The sequence below is a fragment of the Saccopteryx bilineata genome, chromosome 3 (assembly GCF_036850765.1).
Source record: "Saccopteryx bilineata isolate mSacBil1 chromosome 3, mSacBil1_pri_phased_curated, whole genome shotgun sequence".
NCBI lineage: Eukaryota > Metazoa > Chordata > Mammalia > Chiroptera > Emballonuridae > Saccopteryx > Saccopteryx bilineata.
In genome coordinates, this window is record NC_089492.1 from 48,976,879 (window position 1) to 48,998,133 (window position 21,255).

General features: G+C 35.8%; 1 protein-coding gene across 4 annotated transcripts in view; it reads left to right on the forward strand.

The window, feature by feature from the left end:
- The first annotated feature begins 1,634 nt into the window (after positions 1-1,634).
- The window catches only part of CLXN (calaxin), a 58,566-nt gene continuing 38,945 nt past the window's right edge, over positions 1,635-21,255 (forward strand). Inside the window, exons 1-7 of one of the 4 annotated variants that reach the window (XM_066266110.1) lie at positions 1,635-1,785; positions 6,206-6,364; positions 10,940-11,044; positions 11,723-11,874; positions 12,146-12,250; positions 15,296-15,381; positions 19,797-19,849. In XM_066266110.1, coding sequence (XP_066122207.1) covers positions 1,728-1,785; positions 6,206-6,364; positions 10,940-11,044; positions 11,723-11,874; positions 12,146-12,250; positions 15,296-15,355 — 639 coding nt within the window. In that variant the 5' untranslated portion in view covers positions 1,635-1,727 and the 3' untranslated portion in view covers positions 15,356-15,381; positions 19,797-19,849. Of the gene's footprint in view, positions 1,786-6,205; positions 6,365-10,939; positions 11,045-11,722; positions 11,875-12,145; positions 12,251-15,295; positions 19,299-19,796; positions 19,850-21,255 lie in introns of those variants that run through there. The other 3 variants (XM_066266111.1, XM_066266109.1, XM_066266107.1) reach the window with 3 other exon arrangements.

Sequence of the window (21,255 nt, forward strand, 5' to 3'; positions counted from 1 at the left end):
AACTGTTTAGTTCATACATAGGTGTTCCCTCAACAAGCTACCCGTGTATCTACAAAGATGCCTAGACAGGCCCATCAAGGAAGTCCCCACCAGTGGTGTCCAGCTCCCCACTATGTGCCAGCAGGCCTAGGAGAAGGTTCTTAATAGACCTCCCAGCAGACACATGTGGGGCCCATGACTTCTCTTATTAACTACTGACAACCACATATTTCAGTGAGCACTGAAACAATTTCTATAAACAAAATATTTGCTAAAATTTTGTCATCTAACAAAAGCCACTGGGGTTTCACAGGAGAGTATAATTAGACTGTGTCCAGTCCCTCCCACTAGTTCTCTACACTCGCATTAAAAATGTCACGGCTGCTAGACAAGAGGACATATAGGAATACTATTTAACAAGAAAACTGTCAGAAACTCATAAACACTATCATTTTATAGTGGTTAACTATTCTCAGAAAGTTTTCTTGTGGATAATACAGTCCCTGCTTTCACCAAGCATCCCTGACTCTGGTTTCAAACAGCATCCTAATTCTTTATTTAACAAACAAATGAAACAAAGAACATCAGAGACCTCAACACTGAAACTATTCTTTTTATTGGATTATTACTCATGGTTGGCAGAATTTTTTTTTCAGCCTAATAACGACAATGTATATACTATAAAATAATTTTATTCAAAGGTATTTTCTCCTCTAAAGTTAAATGAGTAGACACATTAGAGAATACTGTAGGTTTTGTACTCCCAGCTGAGCTAACCCATTTTATTGTTGTCCTAATTCAAATAAGATGTCCCTTTTGTGGTTAAAAAAAAATCTTCACGCATTAAAGATGTAAGAACTATTCTTTGTTTCCAATCACCACAGGATCTATCTTTCAAGTAAGTTAAGGATAACTTTTACTTAAAGAGATATTTTTCAGAAAGCAAGGTTGAGTTATACCCTACAGCCAAGTGGCAGCTGTTAGCGTATTAATTAGGAAGGCTGCCTCTTTAGCTTAAAAATTACCAGTGGCTTTTCCCAGGTTCTACTGACAATCCCACTCCAACGCCCACGAATGAATTGAAGGGAGTAGAAAGAGTTCTTCTCTCCCTTCTGTACCTCATAAAACAATCAATAGTCTGGATAACACACCTACTAACTGTCGAAGCTCCTCCAAGTTCCCCCAAGTATCCCTGAAGATCTTAAACTTCCCTGGGTGCAACATTCAGCAATCCAAACACTTTTCACATAGTGTACACTCTTTACATAGCGTGCACAACATAATTTTAGAGTTTGATGCTTCATATTGCAGTCCATCAAAAAAGGGGCTTTATTTACTTATTTGCTTATTTATTTGCTTATTTATTTGCTTATTTATTTATTTATTGTGAACCCAAAAGACAGCAATAACTGAAAAATTAGAATTCCGTTGTCAACCAGACACAGTTTTCAATGTGCTTCTCCGGTATCCTCCAAGCGTGACTGTGTGCCTGATCCCAGGAGCGAATCCGCGGCTGACCGAGCTGTTGCCATGGTCACGTTGTGTGCTAGGACAGCGCACGCACTCCGCGCGCCCGGGAACCAATCAGCGGCCGGCCATGGCGTTGCTATGGCCACTTTGTATATTAGGGTGGAGCACGCACTGGGAGATGGAGACTAGGCCGCTTTCCCCAAGCCCAGGGCTTGCTAGGGTCCCGGCAGCCGCGCGCTCAAGAAACCCACCGCTGTCCAATTCCCCCAGCGCCCGGCATGAACCGCAAGAAGCTGCAGAAGTTGACGGAAACCTTAACTAAAAACTCCAAGCATTGTAAGTAAGACTCAAGTGCTGGACTAGCAGTGGCACCTGGTCCAAGTCTTGTGTCCTACCCGGTATTAAAATTCCCTTCTCAACCCACTTTCTACCTTTGAGCCTTAGGGCTATTGGAGGTCCCTCCACCCCAACCCCTAAAGAGAAGTCTGGAAGGGAATACCAGGGTGTTAGCTTTTGGGGGCAGGCATCCACACCTGTCAGTAATCTTAAGGACCAGTATCCAGGTGTCCAGACATCTAGTACTGCATTCCCACAAATATATTTATTTGCTTGTCAAGCACTTTTCTTAATTTATCTTTACATTATAGAAATATAATTTATATACCCATGAGACACGTGGTTTTACCCTCAGACATAGGTGTAAAATAAGTACTAAATACCATGGACCAAAGAAAAGTAGCACAACCAACACACACCTGCATTCTAGCTTTCTAGAGCAAATTAACTGGTAAAGTTCAAGTTCTGGAAACTTAACAAGATCCATATGGGGAAATGGTTATCAACAAATGAACACTCTTAGGAAAAACAACCTGTATCAGAGCAGGGAAGAAAGTGAAACCAAATAGCTCACTAAAGCTGAACATATGGTAAAAAATGTTCCCAGTTCTAGACTTCTACTTTTCAGTTGCTGGTGGTCTTGCAAGGTAAAAGAGACTTTGGAGGTGACAAGATGATCACTTATTAATGGTATCAACTCCAATAGCACATTCTCAAAGTAGTCCTAGCATTTCATTGGTAACTTTAGAATTGTATTCAGACTGAAGAATTAAACTATACCTGAACCAGGAAGCTAAGACTATGGTTTAAGTGAAAATGTTAAATGAGCAAGCTTATAAATTGCAAAACTACTGGCCACTTGAGGAAATAGAAGCTATAATCACAAGACCCCCTCCCCAGATATGCAAAAAAGAAAACAAACATGTTTTAATGTATTTCTAGAGATGATAGGATCTATTGCCTTTTAATATATTAGTATCTAATGCAATAAGTGACAAGAAAGACTCTCTTAATAAAGCGATGCTGTGAATAAAAGTTAGGGTGTGTATAAGCATCTTAAACTTCTTAGAAAATAAAGTCATCCTCTAATTTAAGGCATTATTATGGTTATTCTATAATCTAATAGGAGCTTATTTTTTTAATACCTAAAATTCTGGAAAAAGATCAGATTTTCTAATAACCATCTAGTAAACATATTGAATAAAAATACAATAACATCATGCCTGACCAGGCAGTAGCACAGTGGATAGATAGAGCATCAAACAGGTCACAGAGGACCCAGGTTCGAAACCCCAAGGTCGCTGGCTTGAGCAGGGCTCATCCAGCTTGAGCACAGGCTCACCAGCTTGAGTGTAGGATCATAGACATGACCCCATGGTCGTTGGCTTGAGCCCAAAGGTCACTGACTTGAAGCCCAAGGTTGCTGGCTTGACCAAGGGGTCACTCATTATGCTCTAGCCTCCTGGTCCAGGCACATATGAGAAAGCAGTCAATGAACAACTAAGGTGCCACAATGAAGTGATGCTCTCATCTCTCTCCCTTTCTGTCTATCTGTCTCTGTCTCTCTTTCTGTCTCTCTCTTTCTCAGTCTCTATCACGCACACACACACACAAAAATACAATAACTTCAATATACAATGCTGAATTTAATTTACTCTCTGCTCAATAAGTTTACAATGTATTGTAAATATATTCTGTGAATAGTCAAAAGGAGAACGTATTAAAAGATAAGTGAAAACATGGGAGAGGAAACTTTTGCTTTTTGTACTTACATACAAATTCTAAAGTGAGCCTTCAAAACCTTGATTATTACTAGTTAAATTCTACAGCAATAGTTACAATTCATGGTCATTATAATAATTTAAAATTTCTTTAAGCAGAGAACCTTTCCCCTAAAGTCATGTTTTCTTTTAGTTGCCAGATAATAATCCCACTAGAATGAAATGGATAAATATTGTGGAATCAGAGAAGAGGAAAGTACCTTAAGTGATTATCTAGTTAATCCACCATTCTACAGATATGATCTGAAAAACAAACAAACCAATCCAAAAAAATGAAAAGCCATCATTGAATTTTTCTTATTTTTTTTAGTATTGTATTCTAGAATTTAAGAAAAAATTTACCAAGACAAGTTTTCTTATCGTTAATCGTGAATCCTGTTGTTAATAAATTAAGCTAATATTCTTTAATTTTTATTTCAGCCGAGATAGAAAAGATGAAACATAAAAATCTACAAAGGAAATGTTCAGTAGTCATTCTTTTTGAACACTTTCCTTCCCAACCAACTAAGTTTATTCAGATTGTTGCACAACTCTTGCCACCATTCACCTCCAGAACATTTTCGTATTTATCAACTGAAACTCTATACCCATTATAGAATAATTCCCCATTTTCCCCACCCCAAACCCAAGGCAACTATAATTCTACTTTCTGTCTCTATGAATTTTACCATTCTAGTTACATTATATAAGTGAAATCATACAATATTGGTCCTTTTTTGTTTGGCTTGTTTTACTCATCATAATGTTTTCAGGGTTCATCCATATTATAACATGTGTCAAAACTTCTTTTTAAAGCTAAATAATATTCCATAGTATGCATATACTGTATTTTGTTTATCCATTCATTCATCCATCAGTGGACAATTGTTTGCTTCCACTTTTGACTACTATGAATAATATTGCTATGAGCATTTTTGTACAAGTAATCTGAGTTCCTGCTTTCAATTCTTTTGAGTATACAGCCAAAATTGGCATCATTAGATTACATAGTATTTCTGTATTTATTTTTTTTCTACAAACTGATATTACCTTTTTCTAGAGCAACTAACAGCTCTTTGAAAAATTATAATCATTATATTCTTGTCTACTATTTTTTTACTAAATCATTGTTTTCAATATTCCTCTTACATTCTGGTACCCCAAACCAGAAGTTATGTGAAGCGTGTTCTGATCTATAACATTAGATGTGATTACTCTATTTCTATGTTCTGTCCTTTTTTACATGCACACAGGTTTCATTCTTGTTTTTAAAAATACTCTGTCATGTTTTGAAATAAAGTCATCCCCATCTTCCACCTATAATTTGTATTTAAACTCCCTTTTATTTTCTTAATTCTAGATAATAACCCTTCCACTTACATATCTAAAATGGAGATCAGAACACAAACAATTAACTCGGTGTTGCCCTGGCCGGATAAGTTAGTTGGTTAGAGTGTCACTCTGAAACACAGAGGTTGCCCTTTTGATCCCCAGTCAGGGAACATACTGGAGCAGATCAATCTTCCTGTTTCACTCTCTCACTTCCTCTTTCTCTAAAATCAATAAATAATATTGATAATAATAAGCTCAGTATTTATAAATACCACCCTTTATACAGTCATGTGTGTGGACAGATATGAATATGTCTGCATATCTTTTCAATAAAAAATTGCTTTTATCCAAAGTGCTGTTGAATAGTTTCATGTTAATTGTTATATCATCTGCAACAAGAACCAAAAAAGCCTAACCAGGCAGTGGCACAGTGGATAGAGCGTCGGACTGGGATGCAGAGGACCCAGGTTCGAGACCCTGAGGTCGCCAGCTTGAGTGCGGGCTCATCTGGTTTAAGCAAAGCTCACCAGCTTGGACCCGAGGTCACTGGCATGAGCAAGGGGTTACTCGGTCTGCTGTAGCCCAACGGTCAAGGCACATATGAGAAAGCAATCAATGAACAACTAAAGCACCACAGCAAAAAATTGATGATTGATGCTTCTCATCTTTCTCCATTCCTGTCTGTCCCTATCTATCCCTCTCTCTGTCTCTGTAAAAAAAAAAAAAAAAAAAAAAAAAAAAAAAAAAAGAACAAGAACCACAAGAATGCTAAAATATGCTTAAACACTTTATTTTATTGGAAAATAAGTGATTTTAATTTTTAAAATCTGGCTTATGGATTTACTAAGGCTAATATGAAATGAAAATTGTTTCCTGACTTTCAGGAACCTGGTATCTGTTTTCAGGAAAAGGCTGAGTTACAAATCTCTTCACTGCCTATAATTAAAATGCTGGAGGAAAAGTTACCATTCTTAAACATTACCAAACTTACTTTGAATCATATGTCTACTGCCTGTAAAGTTTAGGATCTGACCCCATAATCATTATTCAGCTAACTTGGCTAATATGATCTTTTTTCCTAAGTGTGACGGAACTTGCATCTGTTTAGTATTAGAGGGAAAGCTGTTTCTTGCGTTTTAGTGGAAACTCCCCTGTAGTAGCTATCCTCTCTTAAAGGTCATGAATCCCAAAACAGGATTGTTTTCTATTGATAACTAGATATTTGATGTCTTTGATAGTGTTTGTCTATAAATTCATTAGTGAGAATTTAAGTTAGGAATTAAAAATAAAAATACATTTTGCTAAATCTTAATTTTATTCTTTCACAGTTAATAAATTTGAAGTGAAATGTCTTATAAAGCTTTTTTACAACTTGGTGGGAGATGTAACAGAGCGGCAAGGTGTGGTCAATGGACTGGATCGTAATGCATTTCGAAACATCTTGCATGTGACATTTGGAATGACAGATGACATGATTATGGACAGAGGTAAGAAGACATACAAAGCCAGCCATAACTGGAAAAACAAAAGTGTTTGTAGTTTGGATAACTATTGGTAAAAAGTTTAATATTTTGTATTCTCAATTGCACAAAAATATAAAATTTAAATTTTTATATTTAAGAAAAAGATAATAAGGACAAAAATAGCATTCATTCTGCTTTGTGTATTTAAGAAGAGGACAAATCAGAATGATGGTGGCACAGTAGGTAAAGCATCAACCTGGGATGCTGAGGTCCCAGGTTCAAAATCCCAAGGTCACCAGCTTAAGCAGTGGCTCATCACCTTGTGCTCAGGGTCACTGGCTCAAGCATGGGATCATCAACATCATTCCAAGATCGCTGGCTTGAGCAAGGGGTCACTGGCTTAGCTTGAGCCCCCGGTCAAGGCACATAAGGGAAGCAATCAGTGAACAACTAAAATACTGCAACTGCGAGTTGATGCTTCTCATCTCTCTCCTCCCTCTCTCTTTCCCTCCTCCACCACCCCCCTCAAAAACACACACACACACAAGAAGTCACCATACTTTATATCAGAAAACCTAAGATATTTCTATTTTTACTTAGTAAATATAATAATAAAAAGTTTTATTTTTTAATTTTAAACTTTTAAAATTAGATTTATTGGGTTGACACTGGTTACCATAATTATACAGGTTTCAGGTACCCAATTCTACGATACATCTCTTTACACTGTATTGTGTATTCTCCTCCTCAAGTCAAATCTTTGTCCATCACCATTTATACCCTCTTCCACCACACTGTTGTCTGTGTCCATGAGTATTTTCTTTTGTTTTTGTCCTTTTTTTTTCTCAATCCATCCACCCCACCTTACCCAGTCCTCTGCCACCAGACAACTATAAACTCTATGTATGAATCTGTCTCTATAGTATTTTGCTTGATAGTTCATTTTGTTCATTATATTCCATAAAAGAGTGAAATCATATGGTTCTTATCTTTTTCTAACTGGTTTATTTTACTTAGCATAATGCTCTCCATGTCCATCTATGCTGTCACAAAAGGTAAGATTTCCTTCTTTTATATTGCTGTATAGTATTCTATTATGTAAATGTACCACCGCTTTTTTATCCACTCATCTACTGATGGACACTTGGACTGTTTCCAGGTCTTGGTCAGTGCAGTGAGCAGAGGTTGCATATATTCTTTCAAATTAATATCTCAAGATTCTTAATATATATTCTCAGAAGTGGGATTGCTGGGTCAAAAAGCACTTCTATTTTTAATTTTATGAGGTAACTCCATACTGCTTTTCAAAGTGGCTGTACCAATCTACATTCCCACCAACAATAAACAAGGGTTTCTTTTCTCCACACCATTGCCAACGCTTGTTTTTTTGTTTATTATATTGATGATATACATTCCAACAGGTGTGTGGTGATAGCACATTGCGGTTTTAATTTGCATTTCTCTGATGATTAGTTACAGTATCTTTTAATATGACTGTTGGCCATCTGCATGTCCTCTTTATAAAAGTGTCTATCCAGGTCCTTTGCCCATCTTTTAATTGAATTGTTTTTTGATGTTGAGTTTTATAAGTTTTTTTTAATAAATTTTAGATATTAATACCTTATTAGATGTATGACCAAACATGTTCTACCATTCAGTGGATTATGTTTTCATTTTGTTGCTGGTTTCTTTGGCTGTGCAAAAACTTTTTAGTTTGATATAGTACCAGTTTGATATAGTACCTTTTATTTTCTTTCCTTTACCCAAGGCGATAAGAGGGGGAAAAATACTGCTTATGAGAAATGTCTGAGATTTTACTATTTATGTTTTTTTATAAGATTCTCAGGATTTTGGTTCTAATACTTAAGTCTTTAATCCATTTTACATTCTTGTGTATGGTGTGACAAGGTGGTCTAGTTTCATTTTTTTGCACATATCTGTCCAATTTTCCCAACACCATTGATTGAATATCTTTATTCCCTTTTATGTTCCTGCCTCCCTTGTCAAATATTAATTGATCACGTATGCATGGGTTGATTTCTGAGTTCTCTGTTCTGTTTGGTAGATCTATATGCAAGTACCATGCTATTTTAATTACAATGGCCATGTAGTTAATTTGTTTGGAATATTTGTTTTAGTTCTATGAAATACACCATTGGTATCTTGATAAGAATTGTTTTGAATCTATAGATTGCTTTGGGTAATGTGGACATTTTAATGATTTAATTCTTCCTCTCCATGAACATGTTATATGCTTCCACTTATTTGTATCTTCTCAATTTCTTTCCTCCTTGTTGTTTACATCTTTGATTAAATTTATTCCTAGATATTTTACACTTTTTGAAGCAATTGTGAATGGTATTTTGTTGTAGTTTCCCTTTCTGGTATATCATTATTGGTGTATAAATATGCAACTTATTTCTGGATATTTACTTTGCATCCTGCTACTTTATTGAATTCATTTACCAGTTCTGGAAGTTTATTGATGGAATCCTTAGGGTTTTCTATATACAGTATTATGTTCTGTGTAAATAATGGCAGCTTTACTTCTTCCTTTCCAATTTGAATGCCTTTTAATTCTACTTCTTTTCTGATTCCTGTGGCTAGAACTTCCAGTACTATATTGAAAAAGAGTGGTGACAGCGGACATCCTGATCTTAAGGGATGTGCTTGTAGTTTTGGCCCATTTAGTATGATGTTGGCTATGGGTTTATCATAAAGGACCTTTATTACATTGAGGTATGTTCCCTCCATTCCTGCTTTGCTGAGAGTTTTTAACATAAGTGGGTGCTGGATTTTATCAAATGCTTTATCTGCACCTATTGATATGATTGTGAGTTTTATTCTTTATTTTGTTTATGTAATGTATCATGCTTATTGATTTGTGACTGTTGTACTAACTTTGCATCCCTGAAATAAATTTCACATGATCATGGTGTATGATCTTTTTAATGTATTGATGAATGTGGTTTGCTAATATATTTTTTTGATGATTTTAGCATCTATGTTCATCAGGGATATTGGCTTATAAATTTTTTCTTGTGTCTTTATCTGGTTTTGAAATTAGGATAATGCTGGAGTGAAATGAGCTTTGGAGTCTTTCCTCCTCTAGACATTTTAGAATAGTTGAGAAGGATACTTGTTAATTCTTCTTTGACTGGTTGGTAAAATTCACTGGTGAAGTTACTTGCTCCAGGACTCTTGTTTGTTGGGAGTTTTTTGATTACTGCTTCAATTTTACTGGCTGTAATCTATTAATTCAAATTCTCTGATTCCTCCTAATTTAGTTTTGGAAGATTATATATTTCCAGGATTTATCCATTTTGTCCAGAGTATCCAATTTGTTGGCATATAGTTGCTCATAATTTTCTTAGAATTCTTTGTATTTTTTTGGTGTTTGTTGTCACTTCTCTTTTCTTTCTAATTTTATTTATTTGGGTCCTCTTTCTCTTGATCAGTCTTGTTAAAGGTTTGTCGATCTTGTTTATCTTTTCAAAGAACCAGCTCTTAATTTCATTGATCTTTTGTACTGATTTTTAAAGTCTATTTTATTTACTTCTGATCTGATCTTTATTTTTTTTCCCTTCTATTACTTTGGGTTTTATTTGTTATTTTTCAAGTTTCTTTAAGTATAATGTTAAATTGTTCACTTCAGATTAATTTTTATTATTTCTTGAGGTAGACCTCTTAGGATTGCTTTCGCCTTGCCCCATAGATTTTGGATTGTTGTGTTCTCATTTTCATTAGTTTCAAGGCATATTTTTATTTGTTCCTTTATCTCATTGTTAACCCATTTATTGTTTAGTAACATATTATTTAGCCTTGTTGTCTTTTTTTTTTCTTGAGATTGATTTCTAGTTTCACACAATTATGGTCCAAGAAGATGCTTGATAGGATTTCAATCATCTAAAAGAATAATTTTAATTTTTTTTCAATTTTTATTTTTTTATTTATTCATTTTAGAGAGGAGAGAGAGAGGGAAATAGAGAGAGACAGAGAGAGAGGAGAGACAGAGAGAGAGAAGGGGGGAGGAGCTGGAAGCATCAACTCCCATATATGCCTTGACCAGGCAAGCCCAGGGTTTCGAACCAGTGACCTCAGCATTTCCAGGTCAACGCTTTATCCACTGCACCACCACAGGTCAGGATAAAAGAATAATTTAAAAAGGAAATTTATGTTTCCTTCCATCACTGGAAGTATTTCAATAAGAATTAAGATATAATCTTGTCAATCATGTAAGCACATTACATGTTGAGTAACAAAAGTGTAAAATTATATATTTATGTTCATATATCAATATATTTAATATAGAAACATATTTGTATGTTAATAATTAATGATTAATATATATGTTTAGATATTCAGAATTTACTTTGTTCCCAGAAAATCTGAAGTAAAAATTTGATAGTGTAAATAAACACTTTTCCAGTGTTATGATGTCTTAATTTCTTCCTTTGTCAAAAGAGAATATTGGACCATATATTCTGAAGTTTCGTTAAATTATAAAAGTAAGTGGAAACAGTGTAGTTATATTACTGAGACTAAAAATGCAGCAAAAGTATTATATTGCACTTTTTCTTTCTTTCTTTCTTTTTTTAGTATTCCGAGGTTTTGATAAAGATAACGATGGTTGGGTAAGCGTATCAGAGTGGGTTTATGGATTATCACTGTTTCTTCGAGGAACTTTGGAAGAAAAAATTAAATGTAAGATTTCAGGTTATCCTTCTGGTTTGCACATTATATTAACATATCTAAGGAATTTAAATTGATATACTCCAGCCCAAACTGTGAAGTTAGTTGTCTATTGGTTGTTTGCTTTGAATGCCCATTAGCCTCTTTCATGGAGCAATTCAAGTCAATTTTAAAGGTTGAAAAAATTAATTAAAAGGAAAATCAAAATATTTTGAAGAGTAATTAATGTCAAGCAAGACTGCAGAGGCATATACTACACATGCTAATCATGTACATATGCATTTACATATTGAGGTATTAAGTATTTTACACATTTAATTACTTGAATTGTAACCATAACTAGGGAATATTGATTCTAGTGTTCTGATTCTCAGTTAATTCTCAATTTTTATGAACTCTGTTTATTACTTTTTAATCAGTTTTCTAAAAATTTCAAGTTGAAAATGTTTAACTTATTGTTTCTTGCCATGCTTTTCCATAGCTGAATGTAATGAAACTTTTTCTAAGTATTTTTGTATATATTCAACAGGTGTATATTAAGCATTTATTGTATTATGGGAATTAGATTGTATTAAGGCCTGAAGCATTGATAAGAACATCAATGATATAAACATTGACCTTGAAATTTTTATCAAAAAAATGTTACCTTAATGATAATATCAAATTCATAATTGACTATTTTTTTAAAAGATTGCTTTGAAGTGTTTGATATGAATGGTGATGGATTCATTTCTAAAGAGGAAATGTTCCACATGTTGAAAAACAGCCTTCTCAAACAGCCATCTGAAGAAGATCCTGATGAAGGAATTAAAGATTTGGTTGAAATAACACTTAAGAAAATGGTAAATATGTGTAATTTAGGAAATTTATATTAAAATTTATAAGCTAGATGTGATATGAAAATAATAATTTAAATTATAGTAACTATTAGTTTCCTGCTTGGTGTAATCAAACACTCAGATGATGCTCTTCTATTATAATACTGTATTAAAAGTTCTTTTCAATGACACTGCTTAGTCTCATTTTTATAACACCTTTTTTGACCATGAAAAGGCAGTTGTATTTGTGATAATTATTTGACATGTTGACTAATATAAAGCTGATCTACCCTAGGATCATGACCATGATGGGAAACTGTCCTTCTCAGATTATGAAAAATCTGTGAGAGAAGAGACGCTTCTACTGGAAGCTTTTGGACCATGTCTACCTGATCCAAAGGTAAAGAAAGATATTATTTGCATTGAACAGTGACCAAAATGTAATGTAGAATCAACAACCCAAGACATGGTTTAGTGAGTGATGGATTGGATGAATCAATTTCACCCACAGAGAAGAACTTCCACAAAGAGAAAGTCTGCTAAGAAGAACCTGATAGTTCCTTTTATAGTACTCTTTTAGCCCAATGCTATTTTTTTCACTCATTAACTCATTCACTTATGTAAGAAGCAATTATTGAAGCTCAATGGGGGCCAGAAGTACAGATGAAAGGATTAATGAAAGCACTCAAAGCTTTCTTTAAGGAAAAATCAACATGAAACTATTCAAGAGGTTGATAAGTATTAGTATAATAATAGTTAATGACTTGTTCAGTGCTTTGTCTATGCCAGACACTGTTATTAGCACTATGCCCCATATCAGCTCATTTAATTACCCTAACAATCCTATGAAGTAGGTATTATTATTATTATCATTTTACAGATGAGGAAACTGAGGTTTGGAGAGTTTAAGCAACTTGTTTAAGCTCATGCAACAATTATGGAATACCCTGGGGTAGTCTGGTTCTCGAGTCCATAGATATATGTGTAGAATACTCTGGTAGTCATGAAGAGGGCATCAAAACCAGCGATATTAAATGACTGGTTAATGTCTGGTAGGACAAGAAAGACTAGACTTTAAGGACCCAATAGTCAGTCAGCTATGTCAAAATGGAAAAAAAAAAGGGTAATCTAAGCAAAGGGAATGACATAATGAGAGAAGAAGAGGGAGAGAGAAATATCTTTATTAAAGAGTATTTGGGGCCCTGGTCAGTTGGCTCAGTGGTAGAGCATTGGCCTGGTGTGCAGAAGTCCCGGTTTCGATTCCCAGCCAGGGCACACTGGAGAGGCGCCATCTGCTTCTCCACCCCTTCCCCTCTCCTTCCTCTCTGTTTCATTCTTCCCCTCCCGCAGCCGAAGCTCCAGTGGAGCAAAAGATGGCCCGGGCACTGGGGATGGCTCCATGCTCTCTGCTCCAGGTGCTAGAGTGGCTCTGGTTGCAACAGGGCGACGCCCCGGATGGGCAGAGCATCGCCCCCTGGTGGGCGTGCCGGGTGGATCCTGGTCAGGCACATGCGGGAGTCTGTCTGACTGCCTCCCCGTTTCCAGCTTCAGAAAAATACAAAAAAAAAAAAAAAAAAAAAAGAGTATTTGGTGTGGTATGAAACTGATGATGAGTGATGAGGCTAGAGATGCATAGAAGTGCCAAGCCCAAGGGAGGTTAAAGCTTGGATTTTGTCTTGAAGGTCATGAGGATTCATTTTAAGCAAGTAGAATGATTTGATATATAAATATTACTATAAACCTACCCCCCAATTCTAGTCCGGATCTCTAGATGCCTACCCAACATATCCAGTAGATAATCTCAATAAATTTTTGGTTTTCCCCTCAAATTCTTCCGCCTTCCTGTTTTCTCTATCTCAGTAAATGACACGCCCACACTCAGTTATTCAGTCAAAAACCTAGGAATCATCTTTTTCTTTTATAGTACCATTAGCTGTTCCTTTGAAATATATCCTTTAAAATAACCTCTTTTTTCCACATGACTACTCACCACAAAACTAAATCAAACTGCTATCATTTGTCACCTACTCGAGATCATTAGCTTTCTTGCTTCCATCATTGTCCCTGTAAATATACAATATCCAGTATATTTTAAAATATAAATGCTATCATACCCCTCCCTGGCTCAAAACCCCTCAGTGGATTCTGAAGTCTGTACAGTGGCCCCTTTCCTTCTCTCCAACCACCCCTCCTAATATAGTATATCCCAATTTATCTTAAGCCTGAGCTACTCCAACCACCTTGCTGTTTCTCCCTAGTTGTTCCATTACCACTTACTATAGCCTCTGTCTAGAATGTCCTTTCCCCAGACCTTCTCATGCCTAAATCTCTCATCTCATTCAATCTCTAGTCCTCATTCTACTCAAATGTCATTGACCATATTAACTACTACACCCCTTCATCCTGTAACCTTGCTTCTTTTTTCTTCATAGTTTTCATCACTACAGAGACCATATTTACTCATTTACTTATTGTTTCTCTCACCATATAAATATAAATTCTCTGAGGGTGGGAACTTGGTCTTTTTTCCACCATAATTCTCCATATACTGTGCATAGCACAAGATAGATTCCCAGCCAATGTTGAGTGAATGGATGAATAGATGAATGGGTGGACGGATTGATCTCAGAAGTACATAATGGAAAGCTTTGGGTCTATCCCCTTATATCTCAAAAATTACTCATCATTAACCTTTATTTTTACCTTATATCTTCAACCTTTTCTCTCACTATTAAAACCTTCTCATTAGGACTTAAGCAGATATAAACCAATGCCATCTGACAAAAGAATAAAAAAGAGAAGGAGAAAGATGGAGGAAAGGAAAAAAAGAAGGAAGGAAGGAAAGAAAGAAAAGAGAGATCTCACCTTAATTCCACAGATGTCCATTTCCTGTACAATGGCTTTCTTTTTTACAATCAAGTGTCTTCAAAGAATTATAAATAGTTGCAACCTATACTACCATCACTTCTTCCTGTCTGCTCTTGAAACTGCTCTTTCTAAGGTCACTACACCCTCCTTGTTAATAAATTTTGAGTTTCAGCTTTTGAGTTCTTATCTTACTGGATCACATTCCTTCTCTATTCCCTAGCTACTGGGTCACCTTCTCCAGCTTTAGGAAGCATCTTTGTTACGTGTTACATCTTGGCTGTGACATAATTAGTCCTCCTGGCCTCCCCGAGTCTACTGCTCATCTGTTTCTGGCCAGTCTCTGCGAGTAGGCTAGAGGCTCCTGGAGAGTTCATCTTTGTGATCCATCCCAATTATTGTTCTTGGAATATATTCTGTATTGTTGCCATCTGTGAGTGAAAAGACACATGCATGAGCATCACAAATTCTTGATTCCCTATGTTATTTTGTATCTTTTCAAAGGATATATACAGAATATTTTGCTTTGTTTTATCTTTTTTTGGAAGTCTGCACTAATTTGAGCATTTTAATTTTATAGAGCCAGATGGAATTTGAAGCCCACACTTTCAAAGATCCAAATGAATTCAATGATATATGAATATCTAAATGTCTGTGCTATCTCAAGTGAGTAAAAAAAGGAGGTGTATAAGTATTGCATATTTTTTTCTCTACTTAGCTCAGAAGATAATGTTGAATTGTGTGTTTGAGGTGGTGGATAGTATTCACTTCATATGTCATTCAACTTTGGTGTAAGAACCAAGAAAAATAGATGAAAAACAAGGTCTTTCTTATTAGATGTTGCTGAGTTTGGCAAAACAAGTTAACATTGCTAGAGGTATTTTCTATTTAGACATCTGTTGAAACACTAAACTGTCATAAAATATTTGTATTAATGAAGTGAAATTAGTGAAAGCTAAGAATGATATGATTTCACACATAGGTGGGATATAAAAATGAGACTCATAGACATAGACGAAAGTGAAATGGTTACCAGAGAGAGAGGTTGGAGGAGGAGGAAGCAGAGTAAAGTTAGACAAATATATGGTGATAAAAAATTATTTGACTTTGGGTGATGGGAGCACAACACAATCAATGATTCTAATGCTATAGATATGTTCACCTGAAACCTATGTACCCTTATTATCAATGTCACCCTATTAAATTTAATTTTCTAAATAAAGAGTAAAAAAAGAAATGAGTAACAAGATTATATAATCATGAATTATTAAGACAAATAGTCTTCATGTCAGAAAAATTCTGGGTACAATAAATTTAAAAATCTTTGAAAATACTGAATATCCTTTGGAGCAATAAATAATTAAGATGGCATCAAATGATACTGGTATTTAGCATTAAAATACTTCCTGCTAGGCACTGAGGGAGATTTAGAGAGATGAAAGAAACATGTAACCTATTTTAATATGATCTATATTATTGTTTGAGTCATAATATATCTGTCACAACAGTTGATACAATCCTTTGCACAGAATGGGCTCTCAATAAATACCCTTGATTGAAAAGTACAAAGTACAACAAAGTAAATCCAAACTCTTGGCAAGCAGAGGAAGAGGAAAGTGTTGTTTCTTAGTTTAATAAATGATGTAGAGGCACAGCTTTTAATTTACCTCTGGAATCACCCCTGTTGCCCCCCTCCCCTGTCATTGTACTCAGCTGGAAAGACTGTTCTGACTCTGTTTTGCTGCCACATCTCCACTTTTTGTCCCCATAAATGTGTGTACCCCAGTGGCATCACTCCACTGCCTAGGATTCCCCTTCTGTACACCCTTATAGGAGACCTAACTTCTCCTTTGCCCCCACTATCCAGCAGGTGTTTGTGAGCATTGGATGGAAGCATGAGAAAGATGGGGCCTTGTTACGTTTATGAGTTGCTGTCTATCTCTTTAGTAAGCATGTGCAAGCAGCTGATATCTCTTCTGTCAGTATACAAATATGTATATTTAGAACTTACTTGGATATTAAATACCTTTTACTATATATACACTGCTCACAAAATTTAAGGGATATTTCAAAATGAATATGAAGTGATAAGAAAAACAAGCATTTGATTCTTTTTTATCAAACAAGAACATCAGAAAAGCAAACGACAAGTCAAAAAAAGTTGTTCAATCATGCAAATGAGATGCAAAGCCAACTTGTATTTCATTGGTGAAAATGCACTATACAAAATGCTGAAAGTACTGGAGTATCTGCATGTTCCTTGATATTGAAAGTGCACATCCTGCAATTTTTCAGCCTTTGCAATGCCCCTGCAACACAATTTGCCCACATGTGAAGCCTGGAGAGCCATAGGACGTCTTGAAGCTGGTCAAACACAGATGACTGGCAAGAGCACTTGGAACATTCCAATGTGTGATTAGCAAACTGTAGAATTGCTTTCAAGAGACTGGCACAGTACGAAGAAGACAAGGTCAGGGTCACCCATCTGCCATAACAGCAAGAAATGACTGCTACTTGAGCTTATTGGCAAGAAGGAACAGGCACAGTAAAGCAACAGAGCTGTGGGGACAGTTTCTTGCTGCCACTAGATGACGAATATCACCCAGACCATACAAAATTAGCTCCATCATGTTGGACTGCACACCCAGCAACCTATGATATGCATTCCATTATCTGCTGAGCATTGTAGAACCTGTAGAGGGTGGGCTGATGAGCATCATCACTGGACCCATGATGAGTGGTCAACTGTCCTCTTCTCTGATGAGTCACAGTTCAGTCTGCAGCCTGACAATCATCGTGTCCTGATCTGGCATGAACAAGGAACATGGGAGAAGCCATGTTTCATGTGAGAAAGGGACTCCTTTGGTGGTGGTGGAATCATGGTGTGGGCTGGAATCAGCATTGGTGGTTATACATACCTCCACGTCATCAGAAACGGATCACTGACTGCTGTCAGATATCGAGATGAGGTCCTGCACCCTATAGTGGTACCCTATGCTGGAGCAGTTGGAAACAACTTTCTTTTCATGGACAATAATGCAAGGCCTCAAGATGTGCATCTCATCAACAATATGCTTCAGGAGGCAGGAATCGAACACATAGACTGGCCTTCATGTTCTCCAGACCTGAATCCCATTAAACATGCTTAGAATGCACTGGGAAGATGTCTAGCAAACCATGCAATGCCTCCCACAATACTTCTTGAGCTGGAAGTTGCCCTGGAGCAAGTGTGGCAGAGGATCCCACAAGAGCTGCTGGACAATTTGATCCTGTCCATGCCCCATCTCTGTCAGTGTGGTTTGGCAGTGTTGGGTGAGCATATACCATACTGAACAGTCAGTGTGTGGCACTCTCGTCCAGTTTGACATGCTTCTGTTCACACCCACCGAAATGTCACTTGCTACTCAATCACAATAATTGAGCTTGTATCTCATTTGCATAATAGAACAACTTTCTTTGACTTGTAATTTGTTTTTATGATGTTCTTGTTTAATAAAAAAATCAAATACTTCTTTTTTACTGACTCATATTCATTTTGAAATATCCCCTAATTTTTGTAAGCAGTATATTTATACCCTTTAAGCAACTGCTCCCTATTTCCCCTACTTTCCCATTTTCTACAATCACTTTTTTACTTTCTATGATAAAGTCTTAAAATGGAAGGAAAATAATCCATGAGATGCAAACAAATTGAATAGTTGTTTTCAGACAAAGTATAAGAAACAGTTATGTTTAGAGACTTTATATTGTTAATAAAATAGAAATTTCTGTTTACTAAGAATAAACCTCTCCAACTTTATGTATTTTTTAAACTATCAGCCATCATTTGCTATTATAAACCCCATAAATTTGGGAAGGGCTGGTAAATATAATCCACCAGCTAAAATTGCATTATAATAATATAAACATTACATTGTACTATATTTAAAAGATATAGATAGAGCCAGGACTTGAACCTAGATCTATTACTGTCTTTATTGCAATACAACCCATTGCCTTTCTCAGTCAACATATTGTAACAAATTGATCTACTCAAAATAAATGACCAGTTTCAGATTGTGAATGTTTCCTGGTAGATTGCCTTAGAGATCCTGGTCTGTACTCAATATCTGCCCACCTCAGCTTCTTGACACCTCTTGCCCACCATGAAAAACATCCACCCATTAAGAGCCCGTGTCCCCCCACTGCTGCTTTTTAGTGCTAAATCCTGTCCACAGCATGTTCTCAATTACTATTGCTCTGCTTAATAACCAGTTGGCACACAATTCTAAAGTAAATTACAATTAAATGAAATGCACTCAATGTTTAATGTAAGCTTTACATTTGCCTATACTGGATATATAAAATTTACTGTAAATTTGAGGTTCTGAATTATTTTTTAAACTAGTAAAAAATTGCTAGTTAACCAAAAGGTATTTAATAGAAATTGTAAGAATGGATCTGATGCTATAGATTGACTTAACCTGAAGTTAAATGTACTGCTTGAATTGAATCATTAACTACTATGGACCACAATGACAATCTGTGAAAAGACACAATGGATGGTGACTTTTTAGTCAAGTTAGTGGCAAAAACAAAAAACATCCATATCCAAAAAATGGGAGAAAAATACCAAATTTCTCAGAGTAATTGGTGCAATGAAATTTTGCAGAAAAGTTCTAGGATCCCTGCCTCAGATATTTTGAAGTAAAACAGTAGGAAAACTATCTTTTAACTTTTTAAATACTTTTGAGGCAAATAATTTGTGGATTAATATATATTTAGCTATAAGACAAAGAGGGTCTGAAGATCTAATGTATAACATGATATCACTGTATTTTATAATTGAAATTTACTAATGGAGTGGAACTTTAATGTTTTCATCAATAAATAAAATAAAAAGTATAAAAAGGTGATGTGGTGGATATGTTAAAGTGGGGGAATACTCTCACAATGTGTACACATAGAGGGTACTCGGGTTATGACAAAGTTCCATTCCTACGAGTGAATTTTGGTGTAAGTCAAATAGCACCCTAGCCTATATCATTTACTTATCCTAACATAATTGTAAAATCCTCTGAAGTTTTGTTTTCTGTGGACAGAGCCAAAGTAGCAAGCACTGGGAAACAGACAAGCACCGGGAACCCTTGCCAGAGAAGGCCTCTCTTAGCCCATCACTCAGTCCAAACATTGACGGAAAACCTGTTTCTTTGCCACTTCTTCCTCTCTCTGTTTTCAAGCTCTGTGTTAAGTACTTCTAACCTTATGTTCTTCCTTCTTTAATTCAAGAAGTTTTCACCATTTGTTACTTTCTACACTTATTTTTCTACTGACTTTTATCTCCTGGACTCAGTAATATGAATATAGAAAATAGAAGAAAGAGCGCATGTAAAGATTTTACAAACATCATTTACTTAAAAAACAAACCCTCAGAATATAACATGCTCTGCTGTTACTGTAAAAGTTTGTGATACAGTCAATTGATATTATTTAATTTATAAGATTTTAATTAATTAATAGATTGTTTTTAAAATTTAGACCCCTTGATGGCTTATGTGATTATGGGAGATTGCTCAAGAAAATAGTAATAGATTAACTTTAAATACTATGTAAGGTTCTTTTGGTAAAAGCTCAGTAAATGCTACCAAGCATGGAATCCTTTGGTGGTGTTTAAATGCCTGTGCACTCAAATATATATTTTCTACTGTGCAACAGAAGAAATACTTGAAAATTCACATTTAATTTGAAGGGGGACTACAAAATGGAAATTATATATAACAGTTGCTCTTATTCAACCATAAAGGTTTTGGATCACTATTTCATAATGTTCTATTTGTTGGGTCCAGAATACAGTCTCTGGTAAGGGAATCATAAAATAAAAAACAACATAAAGTTGATGTGTTTATTTTTGTGTAATACAATCAGTTCAACAATAATTTTTAACCATTGTGTAAAATGTGTCTAGTATTTACTTCTCCAAGTCTTCACTTTAGGAGCTGTGCTTCCTATCCAGCTGATAATTTCATATACTGAAAGGCTTTTGGTGAGTAATCACATATTCTTTGGAATGTTCTAATTCACTCAGACTTTGACTGATTTGTTCATGCATTTGTGTACCCTTTGTGCACCCAAGTAGTAGCCAGGAGGCAGGGAGAGCCCTGTTCTTTGCAACCTCCACCCCCACCCCCAGAACAGTTTCTCGTGCACCAAGAAAGAGTTAGCATTTCTCGTGCACCAAGAAAGAGTTAGCATTTCCTCAATCCTGTAATTTAATCAAGGAGCTTTGTGAACATGCTGTAGTTACAGTTGCTTGTTCAGTCTAAATCAAAAAGGCTTTCCACACCCTAAACCCAGTACTGTCATCTCTGTATTCCCCTTTGGAAACTCTTCGGCCTCGCCCAGCCTCAAGCTTTCTTGAATGGCCTGACAATAAACTGTTAGCTGGGCTGCCTCTCCTGGATATGATTTGTGCAGCAGCCTGCTGGCAAGGTTCATTTAAAGCCAAAGTCTTCATACTAGAGTGTGGTCTTACATAAAGCTCTTGCCTGAAAGATGCAGGGA